Source organism: Salvelinus sp. IW2-2015, linkage group LG33 (assembly GCF_002910315.2).
Source record: "Salvelinus sp. IW2-2015 linkage group LG33, ASM291031v2, whole genome shotgun sequence".
NCBI classification, from domain to species: Eukaryota; Metazoa; Chordata; class Actinopteri; order Salmoniformes; family Salmonidae; genus Salvelinus; species Salvelinus sp. IW2-2015.
In genome coordinates, this window is record NC_036872.1 from 8,096,342 (window position 1) to 8,112,221 (window position 15,880).

At 43.8% G+C, this 15,880-nt stretch overlaps 1 protein-coding gene and 1 long non-coding RNA gene across 2 annotated transcripts; one reads left to right on the top strand and one right to left on the bottom strand.

The window, feature by feature from the left end:
* Nucleotides 1-4,254: 4,254 nt before the first annotated feature.
* On the bottom strand, nucleotides 4,255-5,451 carry ccl20a.3 (chemokine (C-C motif) ligand 20a, duplicate 3). Its single transcript, XM_023979313.2, has 4 exons — nucleotides 5,285-5,451; nucleotides 5,025-5,139; nucleotides 4,768-4,845; nucleotides 4,255-4,659 (listed from the first exon to the last, which is right to left on the bottom strand). Exons 1-4 carry the CDS (start codon nucleotides 5,370-5,372, stop codon nucleotides 4,578-4,580), a joined length of 363 nt encoding a protein of 120 aa, XP_023835081.1. The 5' UTR covers nucleotides 5,373-5,451; the 3' UTR covers nucleotides 4,255-4,577.
* An 8,107-nt stretch (nucleotides 5,452-13,558) lies between these two features.
* LOC111958128 (uncharacterized) lies at nucleotides 13,559-14,691 on the top strand. The gene is made up of 3 exons (XR_002876491.2): nucleotides 13,559-13,657; nucleotides 13,808-13,885; nucleotides 14,003-14,691. It is a non-coding gene; the product is annotated as an uncharacterized lncRNA (long non-coding RNA).
* Nucleotides 14,692-15,880: the final 1,189 nt, after the last annotated feature.

Genomic DNA, 15,880 nt, shown 5'->3' on the forward strand with positions numbered 1-15,880 from the left:
AGAGCAGCTCCGTCTTGCCGAGGTTCAGCTTGAGGTGGTGATCCGTCATCCACACTGATATGTCTGCCAGACATGCAGAGATGCGATTCACCACCTGGTTATCAGAGGGGGGAAAGGAGAAGATTAATTGTGTGTCGTCTGCATAGCAATGATAGGAGAGACCATATGAGGATATGACAGAGCCAAGTGACTTGGTGTATAGTGAGAATAGGAGAGGGCCTAGAACAGAGCTGGGGGACACCAGTGGTGAGAGCACGTGGTGCGGAGACAGATTCTCGCCACGCCACCTGGTAGGAGCGACCTGTCAGGTAGGACGCAATCCAAGCGTGGGCCGCGCCGGAGATGCCCAGCTCGGAGAGGGTGGAGAGGAGGATCTGATGGTTCACAGTATCAAAGGCAGCCGATAGGTCTAGAAGGATGAGAGCAGAGGAGAGAGAGTTAGCTTTAGCAGTGCGGAGCGCCTCCGTGACACAGAGAAGAGCAGTCTCAGTTGAATGACTAGTCTTGAAACCTGACTGATTTGGATCAAGAAGGTCATTCTGAGAGAGATAGCAGGAGAGCTGGCCAAGGACGGCACGTTCAAGAGTTTTGGAGAGAAAAGAAAGAAGGGATATGGTCTGTAGTTGTTGACATCGGAGGGATCGAGTGTAGGTTTTTTCAGAAGGGGTGCAACTCTCGCTCTCTTGAAGACGGAAGGGACGTAGCCAGCGGTCAGGATGAGTTGATGAGCGAGGTGAGGTAAGGGAGAAGGTCTCCGGAAATGGTCTGGAGAAGAGAGGAGGGGATAGGGTCAAGCGGGCAGGTTGTTGGGCGGCCGGCCGTCACAAGACGCGAGATTTCATCTGGAGAGAGAGGGGAGAAAGAGGTCAAAGCACAGGGTAGGGCAGTGTGAGCAGAACCAGCGGTGTCGTTTGACTTAGCAAACGAGGATCGGATGTCGTCGACCTTCTTTTCAAAATGGTTGACGAAGTCATCAGCAGAGAGGGAGGAGGGGGGAGGGGAGGGAGGAGGATTCAGGAGGGAGGAGAAGGTGGCAAAGAGCTTCCTAGGGTTAGAGGCAGATGCTTGGAATTTAGAGTGGTAGAAATTGGCTTTAGCAGCAGAGACAGAAGAGGAGAATGTAGAGAGGAGGGAGTGAAAGGATGCCAGGTCCGCAGGGAGGCGAGTTTTCTCCATTTCCGCTCGGCTGCCCGGAGCCCTTTTTCTGTGAGCTCGCAATGAGTCGTCGAGCCACGGAGCAGGAGGGGAGGACCGAGCCGGCCTGGAGGATAGGGGACATAGAGAGTCAAAGGATGCAGAAAGGGAGGAGAGGAGGGTTGAGAGGCAGAATCAGGAGATAGGTTGGAGAAGGTTTGAGCAGAGGGAAGAGATGATAGGTGGAAGAGGAGAGAGTAGCGGGGAGAGAGAGCGAAGGTTGGGACGGCGCGATACCATCCGAGTAGGGGCAGTGTGGGAAGTGTTGGATGAGAGCGAGAGGGAAAAGGATACAAGGTAGTGGTCGGAGACTTGGAGGGGAGTTGCAATGAGATTAGTGGAAGAACAGCATCTAGTAAAGATGAGGTCAAGCGTATTGCCTGCCTTGTGAGTAGGGGGGGAAGGTGAGAGGGTGAGGTCAAAAGAGGAGAGGAGTGGAAAGAAGGAGGCAGAGAGGAATGAGTCAAAGGTAGACGTGGGGAGTTAAAGTCACCCAGAACTGTGAGAGGTGAGCCATCCTCAGGAAAGGAACTTATCAGGGCGTCAAGCTCATTGATGAACTCTCCAAGGGAACCTGGAGGGCGATAAATGATAAGGATGTTAAGCTTGAAAGGGCTGGTAACTGTGACAGCATGGAATTCAAAGGAGGCGATAGACAGATGGGTCAGGGGAGAAAGAGAGAATGTCCACTTGGGAGAGATGAGGATCCCAGTGCCACCACCCCGCTGACCAGAAGCTCTCGGGGTGTGCGAGAACACGTGGGCAGACGAGGAGAGAGCAGTAGGAGTAGCAGTGTTATCAGTGYTAATCCATGTTTCCGTCAGTGCCAAGAAGTCGAGGGACTGGAGGGAAGCATAGGCTGAGATGAACTCTGCCTTGTTGGCCGCAGATCGGCAGTTCCAGAGGCTGCCTGAGACCTGGAACTCCATTGAGTTTGTTACGAGCGTAACCATACTTCCGGAGTCTAATAGAGCTTCCGTGTCGTGTCCGTCAACCTTCACCGGGACCATGGGTGCCGTTGGTTCGTGGTGCGCCCAACAGGAGGTGACGTAGTTCTCTGCATGGCCCACCTCGCCTCCGGGGCTTGCTGACAGCATCGACTCTTCTCGAGGCGGACAATTCCAGGCCACACTCAAAACACCTCCTTTGGTCTCCATCTACCTGGGGGCGTCGGGGGCGAGTCGGATCTCCCCCAACGATCTCTCCACCGGTCTGCGGCCCTTTGGCCCTGCCGGCTGTCGGTTCGGGGTATAGAGGGGTGGGGCTGTCCTTCCGTCCCCTCCGACGGGTCCCCAAATCGGCCCGGCTCCCACTCAGCAGGGCCTCAGTGTTCTGATGCGTCTCCACTGCTCCCAGAAGGCCCTCCAAGGTCTGGGGCGTGCATAGACTCACTGCTCTCTTCATGTTGTGGGGTAGAAGCGATCCAGGACCACTTTGTCTAGGATGGAGAGGGTGGATACGTTGGTTAGGAGCCATGCCCTGGTGACGCGCAGTAGGCTGCTCATCTGGGCTCGGGGGGATGCGTCAGCCACGAACCGCCAGTTGTGGAACAGTTGGGCCCGACGTGCCAGGCTGTACCCATAGTGGCTGAGTATCTCCCATTTGAGTCCATCGTAGTTAGCCGCTTGTTCGTCGTTAAGGTCCATTTTGGGCATTCCCGGAGAGGAACGGGGCCAGCAGACTTACCCACTTTGGCCTTGGCCATCCTTCCCATAGTGCTGTCCGTTCAAACGTACAGAGGTATGTTTCGATGTCGTCGTCTTCCGTTAGCTTGATTAACAACTGGTATGGATGTGATTCAGTAGGAGCTCCTCCTTGTAGCTTCCGGATTTCCTCAACGTGGCGAACATTTTGTAGCCCCTGTTCCTCCAACGTTCGTTCCTGAACCGCCTGTTGTGCTTGTTGGCCCGGACGAACTGAGCTATCAACTCGTCCATGCTGATGCTGCATAAACGTCAACCCTGATCTGACCACGTTATCAGAATGCCCGCATTCACCACCACTTGAGGCAGACCAGGGGGTTTGGTCAAGACGTTTACACAGATCAGACACGGACAGAGTTGGGTTAGCTCAGTTTCAAGGGTGTTTATTTAAATAACAAACAAAAAGAAAATAATAGGTCTCCCCCAGGAGACCTTCTCCGGAATACCGTCTTCTGGGCTCCGGGTCTTGCTGTCTCCTGTGGGGAACAATACTGAGCTCCCTCCGTTATCCCTGAGACTGAGCACGACTATACAGTAGCAACCTCTCTTCCCCCAGTCCCCTCTCCCGTGTGCTGCCCTTCCGGCAGCTTTATGGGACTCGTCCAGCTGGTGAGCGATCAGCCCCTTGATTACTCACTAACCACAACCAGCCCCAATTAGTCCTGGCCGGAGAGCCCGTTGAGACCTGGCATGTCCAGCAGAGGGAGCCATCGCCTCGTGATGTAGACTCCGTCTGTCACCAGGCCTCGACGAGTCTTCCCCTGGTGGCTGACCTGTTGTACTCCACAATTGATTAAAATATTCTCTGAAAAATCATCAATCAATATTAACGCTATAAACCCTTTGCAATTAAAACCATTTGATTGTATGACAGACTGCGAAAACATACTTTTTGTGTTTTGATGATGTCTTTTACATGCACTTAAAACACCAACAACGGTTTTCACAGTACTAACAAGAACCCACCAATATTCCGATTGAAGGACCACTTTTGGTGTTTCAGAGTACTTCCATTCTGTTTTGAAATACATTCAGTGTATTATAACACTTACATTGGGGTGACATTCAAACACCCTCCAAACACCAGATCTCAGCTAAGGATGCACTACTTTTCATGGTTTGACTACACGATCATGGTGTTTTGAGTCTTTCTGTTTTAACAGTGCATACAAGGATTACCTTTATAAGAAGCACTATAAGAGATCCATCCACTGGCGAACTCTCGTGGTGTAGTGCACTTCACACAGTAACTAGGCCTACACAATATCTTCTCTATCTGCTTTATCTGTTATCTGTCACTGTGCTTTCTAATGGTACCTCTTCCTTTCACCACACACAAGATGAAAACACAGGTAAGTATTCTTAGTAAAATATAACACATTTATTACAGATGACAAAATGTAACAGAAGTAACAAAAGTTTATGAATAAAAACATACAAAGTATGACTTTTCTGATGGTCTCACAATGAGAGCATAACCCTCTTGTATATAAAAAATGTGTTGTATTATAACAACATCCTTCATATTTACAAAATATATTCACATAAAATCATCCCAGAAAATATAGAACTAAGAAGAAACAGGCCTTGTGACACCCTTGTCATTGATTTTATTCTTGGTGCTGAGAGGAAAGATTAACAGTGGGTGTTGTGTTCAGTTTTTGACTGCGTACTGTTCCTTTATATCCTGAGTCCCCCTCTGATAGTTGTGATGACATTGTTGGATTTGGCCTGTGAGGTCTTGATGTGAGCCGCTTTGGTCCTAAAACGGATATAAAATGTCAAATGGATATCATTCATTTGTATTGTCACGGCTACAACCACACTTTTAGTCTCACTTTTAGTCTCTGTTCATGAGAATGATTCTTACCCCAGTCGGCTGACGTGCTCTTTCACCCAGTTCTTGTCAGGGTCTGCACACACATCCTTACCCTTTTCGGTGTGGAACCTGGAAGAGACATAAAGCATAAGTTCATATTCAACTCTCTGTTTTTACACTTACAGCATTGTATAATTGTTTGATTGCTAAAACTACAGTATAGTAGGCCATTTATAGTAGCTTTAATGGCATTCTTCTGGCTTTATTACTTGCCATACAATGCAATCAGATACTCCAAAGAAACTCACCTGATGGCAAAGATACGGCAGGTTTCTAATATGGTCTGTAGTGTATAGCCTTCGATAACTGTGAAAGGTGTTTTACGAAGAGTATAACTCTCACAGCATCCTCTCCTACGACGTGCTGTCAAAAAGGAACAAATGAAGGATTTACGAGGAATGTTGAGAAACACAAAATATTACCCTAATTGTCCAGTTGTTTATTTCTGTATTCAGTAATAAACACAGAGACACAGACTAAGACAAAACTTTCACAGCACAATATTTACGTCGTTTAGCTGCAGAAGTTTCCGTAGCAAAGAGCCCCAAAGCCAGTAGCACCAGCAGTACAATCACAGGGGCTCTCATCTGGGCCATTTCTTCTTCTGTGATGCTGTGGTTAGGGATGAGCTGAGTTGAGCTGCTGTCTTGTCTTCAAAGAGAAAGCTTCAGTGGCTGTGTGAGGTCCTACTCTCTATATATACTCCTTCTGCAGGTGGAAACGTCTGCTTTGAAAGTTGAAATAGGCTTTCTTACCCACCCCTTAATGGCAACGTCCCACGAAAGAATTTCCCCATCACTAACCCACATTGAGCAAGAAAGCGAACAACATTACTCAAAAGACGGACAACAAGGGATGTTTTAACACAAATGTTATTTGTTTATTCAAACATTTATCCTCAGATGGTTAAAATGTACTACAAAGTACAATGAGTTGATACTCTGTCCTATGATCCTTTATGAGCTACTCAAACATATTTCCAAGTGTCAATTTAACATTTTTACAGTATAGACCAGGGGTGGGCAAACTTTTTGACTCGCGGGCCACAATGGGTTCTAAAATTTGACAGAGGGGCCGGGCCAGGAGCATTTGGAGGGAGTGTTTGGGCCGGATATACTAAAGCATTAAATGTAGTGTGTGCAAACCTCATAGCACAGTAAGAACACTACAACCCAATTTATTAACTGTCTTTCAAATGTGAAAAATAGCCCTTATCAGTTAATAAATTTGTCTCAAGGAATATGCAAGATATGGCATTTACATACTATTTCGCAGATACCGGGATGAGGAAATGTAAATAGATTAAAATAACATACGCACTGTGATTTATCAAGATTGCGTCTGTTTTTAATAAGTTTCAATCGAAGGTGCAAAGTTAAAGAAATCAACATTTATTGAAAAATGGAAATCACTTTCAACATTCAAACATATTATTACACAACGAAATACTCAAGCTCAATAATATCTACTTGTGTTAAACTCCGCAAAATCATGGATGGATTGTCCTGACCGCGCGCTCTACAAACTCGCCCACGGACGCCCTCGCCTTCACGCGCAAACAGTACACGTGTATCGTTGCCAAGCACACAGACATAGGCTGTATTAAATATCCTACCTGCAGCTGAAAATTTAAATTTAAATTAAGAGCGATGTGCGGCGTGTTAATAAAGCTACTGTACCGCTGCTGTGCGTAAATGCGCATTGCTCTTAATTAAAAGACGCACTTCCATATAATTTGGACAAGTTCGGCGGGCCGGATTAAAAAGGCCTAACGGGCCGTATGTGGCCCGCGGGCCGTAGTTTGCCCATGTCTGGTATAGACTACGAGTGGCGCAGCGGTCTAAGGCACTGCATCTCAGGACTAGAGGCATCACTCAAGACCCTGGTTTGATTCCAGGCTGTATCACAACTGCCTGTAATTGGGAGTCCCATAGGGCGGCGCACAATTGGCCCAGTGTCGTCCGGGGTTAGGGTTTGGCCGGGGTAGGCCGTCATTGTAAATAAGAATTTGTTCTTAACTGACTTAAGAACAGTTAAATAAAGTTTAAATAACTTTGGAAGCTTTCAACTTTCCAGCTGAAATAATACATTTGATAAAAATATGATAATACATGTCCTAAAGCTAAAATATACACAAATAATACATTATCTGATAAAATTGCTTTAGAAAGGGGCACAAGACAGGGAAGTCCCCTCTCCCCCTCCTGTTTGCACTGGCAATTGAACCGCTTGCAGAAAGAATTAGACAGCACCCAAACCAAAGTATCAGTATTGGTAAAAGTGAAATATAAACTAAACTTATTTAGAGATGATCTCCTGATATACCTGACCAATACTGAAAACTCAATGCCCCTTTGCTAAAAATATTTTCAGAATACGTGGAGACATTTTTTTTTTTAACAAAGAACCAATATCACTCCCTAAAAACACAACCTTATGGAATAATCCTTGAATAGTTTTTCAGAATTCAACAGTTAAATTGGACCACATGGAAAACTATAGGCATAGAAAACGGTAAATGACTTGGTAATAGAAATACATGTATTTCCATGACAGCTTTAAAAAGCAATTTTGGATTGGCCAATGTAGATATTGTCAAATACAGTGGGGCAAAAAAGTATTTAGTCAGCCACCAATTGTGCAAGTTCTCCCACTTAAAAAAGATGAGAGAGGCCTGTAATTTTCATCATAGGTACACTTCAACTATGACAGACAAAATGAGAAAAAAAAATCCAGAAAATCACAATTGTAGGATTTTTAATGAATTTATTTGCAAATTATGGTGGAAAATAAGTATTTGGTCACCTACAAACAAGCAAGATTTCTGGCTCTCACAGACCTGTAACTTCTTCTTTAAGAGGCTCCTCTGTCCTCACACTCGTTACCTGTATTAATGGCACCTGTTTGAACTTGTTATCAGTAAAAAAGACACCTGTCCACAACCTCAAACAGTCACACTCCAAACTCCACTATGGCCAAGACCAAAGAGCTGTCAAAGGACACCAGAAACAAAATTGCACCCAGGCTGCACCAGGCTGGGAAGACTGAATCTGCAATAGGTAAGCAGCTTGTTTTGAAGAAATCAACTGTGGGAGCAATTATTAGGAAATGGAAGACATACAAGACCACTGATAACTCCCTCGATCTGGGGCTCCACGCAAGATCTCACCCGTGGGGTCATAATGATCACAAGAACGGTGAGCAAAAATCCCAGAACCACACGGGGGGGACCTAGTGAATGACCTGCAGAGAGCTGGGACCAAAGTAACAAAGCCTACCATCAGCAAGGGCATTGAAGATGAAACGTGGCTGGGTCTTTCAGCATGAACAATGATCCAAACACACCGCCCAGGCAACGAAGGAGTGGCTTCGTAAGAAGCATTTCAAGGTCCTGGAGTGGCCTAGCCAGTCTCCAGATCTCAACCCCATAGAAAATCTTTGGAGGGAGTTGAAAGTCCGTGTTGCCCAGCAACAGCCCCAAAACATCACTGCTCTAGAGGAGATCTGCATGGAGGAATGGGCCAAAATACCAGCAACAGTGTGTGAAAACCTTGTGAAGACTTACAGAAAATGTTTGACCTCTGTCATTGCCAACAAAGGGTATATAACAAAGTATTGAGATAAACTTTTGTTATTGACCAAATACTTATTTTCCACCATAATTTGCAAATAAATTCATAAAAAATCCTACAATGTGATTTTCTGGATTCTTTTTTCTCATTTTGTCTGTCATAGTTGAAGGGTACCTATGAGAAGAATTACAGGTCTCTCTCATCTTTTTAAGTGGGAGAACTTGCACAATTGGTGGCTGACTAAATACTTTTTTGCCCCACTGTACATGCAAATTAAATCACATTTTGACTTGAAAAAATCCCCAAATTTCAACTTGAATTTTTTTTGCCCGGCGTCCCACCTGGGCGAGCCTGACAGGCAAGTGACAGATATAGTGGAGGCAATCAATAAAGTAATAGAGTCGAGGTGAGTTCCATGAATCGCTGATGCGCGTAACGATGGTGACAGGGGTGCGTAATGATGAGCACCAGACGAGGGGGAGCAGACGTGACAAGTAGAAAGTTTACTTTTAATCCGTCTGTCTGTATATTTCAAGACATGGCATATGATGGAACAGTGAGATATCCCATGGGTTGGACGATACTTTTCTTAAATAAATGTACACTTAAAAACGGGAAATTAACCAATCCTCCATCATTAACGCAATGGTAAGGTAAAATGCTTTATTAACTAAAAAATGTAAGTGCGTGGGCTACCGAGAAAAACAAAATGGTGCAGTTTGAGGCCATGTGGTGTAAGGTGACGCGGGCATTGGATATGGGGATGTGTGCTAGTGGGTCTGGGCAGATTTGATGTTTGTATGATGGTGTCGTTTGTATGTGTATGTTTTGTATTGTTCATAAAAATAAAAATAAATTCTTACAACAACAAAAAAGTGTCACAGTATAATGCACTTTTGGCCTCATAACCAAATCAAGGCCTATATTCAAACAGAACAACACGTTGGTCTCAAATTCACACCTTTGCAGTGATTTGGGTTCTACATGGAACCCAAAAGAATTCTACCTGGAAGCAAAAGGGTTTTATCTGGAACCAAAAAGGTTTCTTCAAAGGGTTCTCCTATAGGGACAGCCGAAGAACTGTTTAAGGTTCTAGATAGCACACTTTTTTTTTTATATATATACACACTTTTTTTCTAAAAGTGTGTATATACAGTTATCAGATTTTTCAGTTGATCTACCCCAATGGGTAAGGCTATACAGTCATACCAAGGGATTGCCACTGTTTGTGGCCTTTGTGGCCTGGTGAATGGCACATTTGAGATTGTGATATTGATCAGATAATAAACTTAGCAAAAAAAGATACGTCCCTTTTTCAGGACCCTGTCCTTCAAAGATAATTCGTAAAAATCCAAATAACTCCACAGATCTTCATTGTAAAGGGTTTAAACACTGTTTCCCATGCTTGTTCAATGAACCATGAACAATTAATGAACATGCACCTCGTTAAGACACTAACAGTTTACAGACGGTAGGCAATTAAGGTCAGTTATGAAAATTTAGGACACTAAAGAGACCATTCAACTGACTCTGAAAAACACCAAAAGAAAGATGCCCAGAGTCCCTGCTCATCTGCGTGAACGTGCCTTAGGCATGCTGCAAGGAGGCATGAGGACTGCAGATGTGGCCAGGGCAGTAAATTACTGTGAGATGCCTAAGGCAGCGCTACAGGGAGACAGAACGGACAGCTGATCGTCCTCGCTGTGGCAGACCACGTGTAACAACACCTGCACAGGATCGGTCACATTTGAACATCACACCTGCGGGACAGGTACAGGATGGCAACAACAACTGGCCGACTTACACCAGGAACGCATAATCCCTCCATCAGTGCTCAGACTGTCCACAATAAGCTGAGAGATGCTGGACTGAGGGCTTGTAGGCCTGTTGTAAGGCAGGTCCTCATCAGACATCACCAGCAACAACATCGCCTATGGGCAAAAACCCACCATCGCTGGACCAGACAGGACTGGCAAAAAGTTATCTTCACTGATGAGTCGTGGTTTTGTCTCACCAGGGGTGATGGTCAGATTCGCAATTATGGTCGAAGGAATGAGCGTTACACCGAGGCCTGTACTCTGGAGCGGGACCGATTTGGAGGTGGAGGGTCCGTCATGGTCTGGGGCGGTGTGTCACAGCATCATCGGACTGAGCTTGTTGTCATTGCAGGCAATCTCAACGCTGTGCGTTACAYGGAAGACATCCTCCTCCCTCATGTGGTACCCTTCCTGCAGGCTCATCCTGACATGARCCTCCAGCATGACAATGCCACCAGCCATACTGCTCGTTCTGTGCGTGATTTCCTGCAAGACAGGAATGTCAGTGTTCTGCCATGGCCAGCGAAGAGCCCGGATCTCAATCCCATTGAGCACGTCTGGGACCTGTTGGATCGGAGGGTGAGGGCMAGGGCRATRCRCCCCTGAAATGTCCGGGAACTTGCAGGTGCCTTGGTGGAAGAGGGGGGTAACATCTCACAGTAAGAACTGACAAATCTGGTGCAGTCCATGAGGAGGAGATGCACTGCAGTACTTAATGCAGCTGGTGGCCACACCAGATACTGACTGTTACTTTTGATTTTGTCCCCCGCTTTGTTCAGGGACACATTTTTCAATTTCTGTCAGTCACATGTCTGTGGAACTTGTTCAGTTTATGTCTCAGTTGTTGAATCTTGTTATGTTCATACAAATATTTACACATGTTAAGTTTGCTGAAAATAAACACAGTTGACAGTGAGAGGACGTTTCTTTTTTTGCTGAGTTCACGTGATCTGTAAGATAGCAAATAAACCATAATGGCACCACAGAATCCGTAAGAAAACTAGGAATTCAGGTTGAGTGTTGCACTGACGATGATCAAAAACTATAAGCTTACAAAACGTATGACAACTATTGAACTGTTTACATAGACAATATTACATAATGACCTCAGAGCTCTGATGTATGGTCAAAATTCCACACTACCGCCTACCTCCTCACTGCTAGCTGTGCTACTAGAGATCCTGGTTCGAGTCCAGGATCTGTCGCAGTCGACCGCGACTGGGAGACCCATGGGGTGGCGCACAATTGGCCCAGCGTCGTCCAGGTTACGGGACGGTTTGGCCGGCAGGGATGTTCTTGTCCCATCGTGCACTAGCGACCCCTGTGCTGGGCCGGGCACAATGCACGCTGACACAGTCGCCAGGTGCATGGTGTTTCCTTCGACACATTGGTGCGGCTGGCTTCCGGGTTAAGCGGGCATTGTGTCAAGAAGCAGTGAGGTTGGCTGGGTTGTGTTTCGGAGGACGCGCGGCTCTCGACCTTCGCCTTTCCTGAGTCCGTACGGGAGTTGCAGCGATGGGACAAGACTGTAACTACCAATTGGATGCCATGAATTTGGGGAGAAAAAGAGATAAAAAAAATTACAAAAATAAACAAATACAAATAACAATAATTGTCCACACTATAGGATCCCTCCTAGAACCTGTGGAGAATGGGGGAGTTATGAGGGGAACTTTCATGTGTAACTTTGTTTGGGTAGTGCTGTAAATCTACACAGCACTGAAATACAATACACCGAAAGACAAAGAAAAGTAATATCTTATCTGTTCAATCCAATAGTCATGTCTGTGTGTGACTTGCATGGATGTGGGCTGTTGCATATAGGTTGTCTTGAGGTTATAATATGGTTATTTTCTAGGTCAGAGGAACACATAGAAGTGATGATGTGACAATTAAATAGGTCATTATGAAGTGGTTTTGAGTTCTTCTTCATTTGTTGCCTCATAGCTGTCCCTGTGACAACCACAACCTTTTTACCCATGCATATGTCACACAACGCTTTAATTGGGACATTTGATCATGTTCATATGAATACTGAAACATTTTAAATGTTGGTGTTGCTTTAGCACTACAAACATGTATTTGCATGGTTATTACAATGGTAGGTACAACGTGAAAACTGCAGTTAAGCTGTTGTTACATACAACTTAACCTTAAACAACTACCATATGAAAACTCAGCCTGGTCTCAATGACTAGACGTAACATAGTAAATGTAAATCCAGGCCACTGAAATCAGTATGATATGTTATGTTCGGTATGGTTACATAAGACAGAAGGCTACTTACACTACCGTTCAAAAGTTTGGGGTCACTTATAAATGTCCCTTGTTTTTGAAAGAAAAGCTAATTTTTTGTCCATTAAAATAACATCAAATTGATCAGAAATACAGTGTAGACATTGTTAATGTTGCAAATGACTATTGTAGCTGGAAACGGCTGATTTTTAATGGAATATCTACATAGGCGTACAGAGGCCCATTATCAGCAACCATCACTCCTGTGTTCCAATGGCACGTGGTGTTAGCTAATTCAAGTTTATAAGAGTCTGCGGTCCAGAGAAGGCAGTATATTTCCAACTATGTACGTATTTAAACTACATTACAATGCCAGATCATTGTATCAGATTATCTTTGTATCTTATTCGGACAATAGAGTTACATGTATCTATCCAACTTTACTGCCTGCCTAGAACTCTGAACCTGACAAGATGACAATGCTTCTGGTGACTCTCTCTACACTGCATGTGCTGCCGGTGGCACTGATGACTCTGTGCGAAAGTAGTAAGTAGGACATGAACTGTCATTTATTGTGGGTTTAGTCATATTTTAGCAGAGAAAAGGTTGTGCATTGCTTCTGTTTTGAGCTATGCTTTGTTTGTTTGTTTTTACCCTGAAAACGACAATCTATTTTTACGATGTCTTTTCTACCAATACGTCTAAATATCTGGGATGCTGTCTGTCTTGTGCAGGTCCACTCGAAGCTGCACAGAATACACAGAGAAGGCTATCCCTGTGACGAAACCTGAAAGAGTACAGAATCCAACATGAGACTGGGATCTGCGACATCAATGCTGTGATGTAAGCGTATAGCTACTGTATATTATATTGTCTTTAAACAGCTTCAGTACATAGAAACAGGAAAATAGTTTTTTAGAATGTTCAAGTGACATTATTGGATTGATTGTTGAATCTGATGTAACATTTCTGTCACGTTCTGACCATAGTTCTTGTGTGTTTTTCTTGTTTTAGTGTTTGGTCAGGACGTGAGCTGGGTGGGCATTCTATGTTGTGTGTCTAGTTTGTCTGTTTCTATGTTTGGCCTAATATGGTTCTCAATCAGAGGCAGGTGTTTGGTGTTGTCTCTGATTGGGAATCATATTTAGGTGGCTTGTTTTGTGTTGGGATTTTGTGGGTGGTTGTTTCCTGTCTTTGTGTTTTCTCTGCACCAGATAGGGCTGTATCGGTTTGCCACATTTGTTATTTTGCATTGTTGTAAGTGTTCACAGTTTCGTTTTATTAAACATGTTGAGCACTGGCTACACTGCGTGTTGGTCCGATCCCTGCTACACCTTCTCTTCCCGTGAAGAGGAGGAAGGCTGCCGTTACAATTTCTAAATCCACCTCTCCTCTCTTTTATAACAGGTCCACCACCGTGAAGGACAGACATGTCTGTGCTGACCCCGACAGCAAGTGGGTAGAGGACGCCATTTAGCACATAAAGTAAGATAAACCCATCACAGTAGCAACACTTTTCCCATTTTATTAAACAGTAACACAAAAATGTTTGAATTGTATATGATGTTGTAAATGACCAAACACTCTTTTTTTCTTCCCAAGGAACAAAAGGACTGCAGCCTGAACGTGATGGCACCCACACAAACAATCTGTTGGGTGATGACAGATATGACACAAGTCTCTTTCCCAGTTATGGTGTCTGTCTGCCCACTGTTAAGAACAACATTTGAATTACGTTTAATTTGTTATTGAATGTGTAGTTGTGGCTGGAAAAAGTACTGCAATGTCAAGATGTAAATGTTCAGTACAAGAAGTTATAACGTAGCTATATGTTTTGAATCGTGGTGTGGTTCACTGAATACTACAGGTCAATGGACACCAACACTGAGCACCAGCTCAACACAAGATAATCTCTCGTTAAAACATCAATATGCGCAAAAATCACCCGCACAGCTGATCTCAATTGCAGCCATTACTGGCCACCATATTATTGCTCCCTACATTTGATGTCGGTGTTTAACTTTAAGTCCTGGTTGCTGCCAACCTTTTTCAAGACTATTTATGCCTCTGGTGGGTATTATGTTCAGTATAAATGAAACCTGATATTTGAGCAGACTAAGTCCAAATTGAACTATTTCACATCATTTCATACAATTGAAATAAGGTATTTCCTCATTTACCAGAGAGAATCTACTGTGACAATGTACTCTACACATTTTGTTAATGTAAAGCTTATGTTGGTATACTTACTTGTAATTTCCAAATCATTTAACCCATGAATAAAACCTTAATACAGTATGGTCATTTCTTATCAAAAGGGAAAAATAATGTATTCCTGTACTGTCTACATCTAAAATTGGTAACTTAATGAAGACAATTATGATTGAGTTAATACTGTTAAATCTGTTTTCATTCAATTAAAATTGAATCAAGGTATGTCAAATGACATATTAGTATATTCTAATGTGGCCCAAACATAGATGTCTATAATGCACTGTATTGTACTTGACAGTAAACTCAAGTATAGTTCTGTGCAGTACAGTACAGATCAGTGCAGTATAGTTCAGTACAGTACGGTACTCTACTTTTCTATACTGATTTAAACTGTACTGAACTATACTGAACTATACTCTACTTTCCTGTAAAATCAAATACAAATTATTTTGTTACATGCGCCGAATACAACCGGTGTAGACTTTACTGTGAAATGCTTGCTTACGAGCCCTTCCCAACAATGCAGTTTAAAAATAAAATAGTAACACGAGGAATACAATAAAATACACAAGAATTTAGGAGCTATACTGAACTATACTGTACTAAAGTTTACTGTACTATAGTTTCTTACAATTCACGGGGTCTATATTCTTACAATAAATAGTTTGAATTAAAAACCATCCTTGCTTTTTTCAATGGTCCTGATAGGTCGTATTTCATTGGGGCCTGGAGTAGAGAACCTAGACACAGCTGTCTGATATCAAACTCGTTTGACACAGTAACAATGGGAGATCAACTGATCTGCTGGTTTATTCTTGTGGGTTTTTGGTTGCAAGCTAGTTTGTTTTAACACGCAGGTGCATGTAATCTCCCATTAGTAACGTTTCAAGAAATCCAGCGCTAAAAGTTCTGCCTGTTGGTTGCAATTGACCATTACTTGTTTTATGCTGGACACACAAACAATGATACAGAACATAGACAGTACACCTTGGGATCAAAATGGATCTACAGGGTTATAACCAACCTCAACACACACCATAGGGTAATATCTAAAAACCACTATATTCTGGATGTAATTTAGTAATCTCAGAGCCCTAGCAAAACCAGAACTTTACTGAAACTGTCTCATAGGAACCACTGTGGCACTGTGAAGGATGCTGTTTGACTAATTCCTTGTACTGGGCCACTGTCTTTGGCCCCATCCAGTCTGGCCAGGTGAATCAGCATCTGGACATGGAAGGACGCTCCGTTGACCCACATCCTCAG

Excerpts from the sequence above, each read along its gene's own strand:
- ccl20a.3 (XM_023979313.2), bottom strand. The coding sequence starts at position 5,372 with ATGGCCCAGATGAGAGCCCCTGTGATTGTACTGCTGGTGCTACTGGCT. Across the intron at positions 5,140-5,284 it reads AACTTCTGCAGCTAAACGAC|CACGTCGTAGGAGAGGATGC; the intron begins GTAAATATTGTG and ends CCTTTTTGACAG. Across the intron at positions 4,660-4,767 it reads GAGCACGTCAGCCGACTGGG|GACCAAAGCGGCTCACATCA; the intron begins GTAAGAATCATT and ends TATCCGTTTTAG.